Source organism: Octopus bimaculoides, chromosome 3, assembly GCF_001194135.2.
Source record: "Octopus bimaculoides isolate UCB-OBI-ISO-001 chromosome 3, ASM119413v2, whole genome shotgun sequence".
Taxonomy (NCBI): domain Eukaryota; kingdom Metazoa; phylum Mollusca; class Cephalopoda; order Octopoda; family Octopodidae; genus Octopus; species Octopus bimaculoides.
In genome coordinates this window covers 42,517,121-42,522,205 of record NC_068983.1, presented here as the reverse complement: position 1 = coordinate 42,522,205, position 5,085 = coordinate 42,517,121, and the positions used below count along the sequence as shown (strand labels likewise).

The 5,085-nt window shown below is 34.8% G+C and overlaps 1 protein-coding gene across 10 annotated transcripts in view; it reads left to right on the top strand.

Annotated features, from left to right (window-relative positions):
* LOC106869993 (adenosylhomocysteinase-like 1) overlaps window positions 1–5,085 on the top strand; it is a 420,486-nt gene that overhangs the window by 308,487 nt on the left and 106,914 nt on the right. Inside the window, exon 1 of one of the 10 annotated variants that reach the window (XM_014915948.2) lies at window positions 3,511–3,682. The exons of the other annotated variants lie outside the window; for them this stretch is intronic. Within the exon in view, the coding sequence (XP_014771434.1) occupies window positions 3,625–3,682 (58 nt within the window). The 5' untranslated portion in view covers window positions 3,511–3,624. Of the gene's footprint in view, window positions 1–3,510; window positions 3,683–5,085 lie in introns of those variants that run through there. 10 annotated transcript variants of the gene reach the window in all.

Sequence of the window (5,085 nt, the reverse complement as noted above, 5' to 3'; positions counted from 1 at the left end):
TTTTTTTTTTTTGTTATCTCTGATTTGTTTTAATTTGAGATAAGAGAATATCTTGCAAGATTTGTCCCCTGTTTTTTTTGCAGGCCAGGGGCTTAATGCAGCAGCCCTTGCATTGGCTTATGGTGATATGTATTCACGCTAAAACTTTGAAGATTTTTGTTTAGTTCTTTTATCTTGTTTCAGTCTTTGGGTTGTGACCATGCTGGGGCACCACCTTGAGGGATTTTTTGTTGGATGAATCGACTCCATTGCATATTTTTTAAGCTTGGTACTTATTCCATTATCAAACTCCTAAGTTATGGCGGACATAAACACACCAACACCAGCTGTCAAGCAGTGGTAAGGGACAGACAAACACACACACACATATATATGTGTGTGTGTGTGTGTGTGTATATAGATAGATAAGATAGATATATATGTACATGATGGGCTTCCTTCAGTTTCCATCCACTAAATCCACCCACAAAGCTATGAAAGAAAACACTTACCCAAGGTGCCATGCAGTGGGACTGAACTCAGGACCAAGTTGGAAGTAAGCTTCTTGCCACACAGCCATCCTTTATGATGTGTATGTTTTTTACATATTCGTTCTGTAGATTAAGAGTGTTAAACCAGAAATAATTGACCAGAATCACCAACATTTCTTGGAGAAATTATGCTTAATCATGTAACTTGTCTATTATTTATTCATCTCACTGATTTTGTGCTACTATAAATAAGATTTTATGTTGTAAAATTAAAGCAAGCCTCACTGATTACTCTTAACTGCCTACTCAGTTGACTGTTATTTTTTTTTTATTTATACCCCGCTTGTTTGTTCACTTGAAGACAGTCAGGCATCTGTCAGAGCTTGTTCCTGGTCATTGATAAAAGAAATAAAAACAACAAAAATCTGGATGTTCTACCTTCCAGTATTTTCTTATGGTTCGACATTCCTGTAATAGTTTTATTGTTTTTCTGTTGCTGCTTACCATTCCTTATTCATCCTCCCAAAATATCCTTTATTCACTATAAATTCTTTTTGCATTTTTTAAAAATTTAATCAAAGAATAATTCATTCTAATGTTGTTACCAGGCCAATAATAGTTTTGAGGGGAAAAGCATAGTGAATTACATTGACACCAGTATGCGATTGATACTTAATTTTATTGACCTTGAAAAATTTAAAAGGCAAAGTTGGTACAGGCAGGATTTGAACTCAGACTGTAAAGTGTCAGAAAAATTTCTGCCAATCATTTTATCCAGTGCAGTAATAATCCAGGCAGCTTAACATCAGCAACATTTAATGTCCATTTTCTATGCTGGCATGGGTTGGACAGTTTGACACGAGCTAGCCAGTTGGACAGCTGCCCAGGTACCAGTTGTCTCTTTTGACATGGTTTCTAAGGCCTTTCCTAATGCCAACCATTTTGCAGTATGTACTGGGTGCTTTTTATGTGGCATGAATGCATACATGGTTTTCTCTTAAAAACTAATAATAATAATGGTTTCTGTTTGCACAGAGCCAGAAGTTTAGTTATATTAACCCTAACCTGTGCTTTATTTTATTAACCTGAGAAGGACAAAAGGTAAAGAACTTTGAAAGATTTGAACCCAGGATCTAAGGAACCAGAAGAAATACTGTAAAGCACTTTGCCTGACTTCTAAGAATTTGTTAATCATCATCATTTAACATCTGCCTTCCATGCTGGCATGGGTTGGATGATTTGACTGAGAACTGGCAAGCCAGGAGGCTGCACCAGCCTCCAATCTGATTTGGCAAGGTTTCTGCAGCTGGATGCCCTTCCTAATGCCAACCACTCCGAGGGTGCAGTGGGTGCTTTTCATGTGCCACCAGCACAGGAGCCAGTCAGGTGGCACTGGCATCAACCACGCTTGAATGGTGCTTTCTACATGCCAATGATGATTTATTTTGGCTCAAGGTCCACTATTATGAAGAGGAAGGTATTAGTCAATACTATCTTGCAGCTTCATGATTTCAAATGATGTGATTGTTTACTTTTAGAATGACATTGTAGCAGAGGTATGAGAGGTCAGATCTGGCTGGTTTGAGCTTAAAACAGGTAGAATATTCAGGCTGAGTAAGGCCTGTTTAAATGCAATGGGTCAATTGGTGCTTTATTTTTATTGACCTTGGAAAGACGAAGGGCAAAAGTTGACCTGGTTGGAATTTGAACTAAGTAAAGTACCAGCTGCATACTGGGGTCAACATAATCAACTTAATCCCTTTCCCAAAATTTGAAGCCTTGTGCTTCCAATAGAAAGGATTATTATTATTATCATTTATGGTTTCCTTTCATTATAACTTTATTTCAGCTGCCTTAGTGCTGGGCATCCTCTGGAGGCCAATAGTAGCCAAGGGCACTTTTGCTTTGCTATGCATGCTAAAATTATCACCACATTTATTCCATTTTAGATGGAGAGTGCTTTCTGTAGTATATGGGCTGTACCCATCAAGGTTATCGTTTGGAATTACTAGGGAGTTTATCATTATTATTATTAAAGTGGGGAGACAGCAGTATCATTAGCATGTCAGGTAAAATGCTTAGTAACATTTTGGCCATCTTTTCACTCTGAGTTCAAATCCTGCCAGCATCCACTCTGCTTTTCATCCTTTCAGGGTCAATAAAATAAGTACCAGTTGAGTACTGGGGTCAATGTAATTGACTTAATCCCTCCCCATGAAATTGCTGGCCTTGTTCCAAAATTTGAAACTATTAATATTCCAGTGACTTATTCTTAAATATCTTTAAAAGATTACAAATTTCTTAGCACGATATTATTCAAAGACATTAATGCGCAAATCAGTTTTGTATTTCATTTATTTTATTATTATTTTTAACCAACCAAATCTAGAATGTAATTCAGAACCATTTATGGTTCCAAATCCAAGTTTTATTTCTTTGGCTTGTTTTTCTCCTTTTTGCGTTTCGTAATTTGATTTGACTGGTAAAGAAAAAAAATAAAATAAAACCATTTCCATTTCAAATAGCAGTCACCTGTCACAGAAACCTCCTCGGAAGCTACTCACGTACAGGTGCTTTTATTTCAGTAAGCTTACACCTTAAATGTGCATGGAGTTAAGCAAACTGATCCGTGTCATGTTACCATACTGCTACCTTACGAAGGGAAAGGATTTTTTGTATCATAATCTCCGCTGCACATCCATTTTAAATTCATTCCTACTTCTTTCTTTCTCTTTACCTTCTAAGAACAACTAGATTTCCTTTTTTTTTTTTTTTTGTATTTTTTACTTTTATTTATTTATTTATTTTGTTTCCATCGAGCATCACTTGTTGAATTGTCAACTAGCGTGACTTTCTAAGTTGCCACAGGAAGTATATGGAAAAATACCAAGCTGGCTATTCATTCATTCTGTTTGCCTGTGTATGTATATACGTATATGTATGTATGTATGTATGTATGTATGTATGCGTTTGTATACGTATGTGTATGTATGTGTTCATGTTACACCAGTCTATTTGCAATATTTACTACCAAAGTCATTCTGGAATTAGGAATAGAGACGGCAGACACGATATTGGATGGAGGAAGTAAGACTAAACACCTCTTGCTGCTGGTTCTAATCACCTCTTTGACCGAGCCTGTCATTCATCGACAATGGAAAATAATAGGTGGTCTTCTCTGGAACAAGACAGGCTCAACCAACATAAATATGGTAGTACTCTTCATACATGAGTATGCTTGTATATGTGTGTATGTCTCTCAGTCTGTCCGTCTACCTACCTATCTGCTATCTGTCTTTCTATCTATCCATCTACCTGTATATCTATCCCTTTACTTCTCCATCCATCTGTCTGTCTATCTATCTATATGTAGGTGTGAAATATGCACAGTTTGTTCATAATTAATGGTAAATTACCTTCCATATTTGGTGTACATTCATTGACATACTTGCATGTACACACACACATACATAAATTTATATATATACACACACACATTAAAAAGTTTACAGTAAATGAGGTGAATTAATCATTAGAGGTGATGTTCTACATCTTGTATTTTAAACAACATCACTGATCTTATTCCTGTTTCTCTTCTTTATCAATCAATCCATGATAGTAACGATGATAATAAGAATAATAATAATGAGACTAGGAAGAAATCTGTTTATATTTTGTGTTAGTGCAGTGCTACCTTCTTGCAGTTGCTGCTTCTCGTCCAAACTGTAGCATCCATCTCTGTTTTATTGGATCTCAAGTACATGCCCGGTTTTCTTCAGTCACTCATTCATTTATTAGTTTAGTCAGTCATTCAATAGGCTTGAATTTCATTCTAAATGCCTCATTTTTCTACTGCTACTTACTTATTACTTTTTACACCCACATGCATACACACACACACAGATAGGTAGATAGATAGATAGATAGTGATGTAAATAAACAGAATTAGGTTTGATATATTTTTAAATATCTGCATGTAAATATAGATACATATAACTACATATATTCATAAAAATAAACAAATGTATATATGTATATATACACATATATATACACACAACAAATATCTACATCGATCATAAAAAATACAGACTACTAGAGAATACATAATTCCCTAACTCTATGTGTGTATATACATGTGTATATATACATATATACATTTGTTTATTTTTATGAATATATGTAGTTATATGTATCTATATTTACATGCAGATATTTAAAAATATATATACACACACACACACATACATACATGCACATATATAATGTGCTAGCAACCTTTTGGGTGGTGGGAGAAAGCAGATCTCAAGTCTGCTGAATGAATTTTGATTATTCAAATTCTTCAGAAGTCTGATTGATTTTGTTAACGCGTCCCAATTATCAGATGTGTTCAAGCATGAAATTATGACTCGTAATAAACAATCATCTGTATTGTTTTAAAATTACAATTACCTATATTCCTCACACAACAACTGCTGATTTTCATGTAACCCGTCATGCCTATATATATATATATATATAAAGAAATGTGTGTGTGTGTAAAGATAGATAGGTATATAGATATATGTGGATAAATATCTTGCGCACTGACTGACATTATACATACATATATATA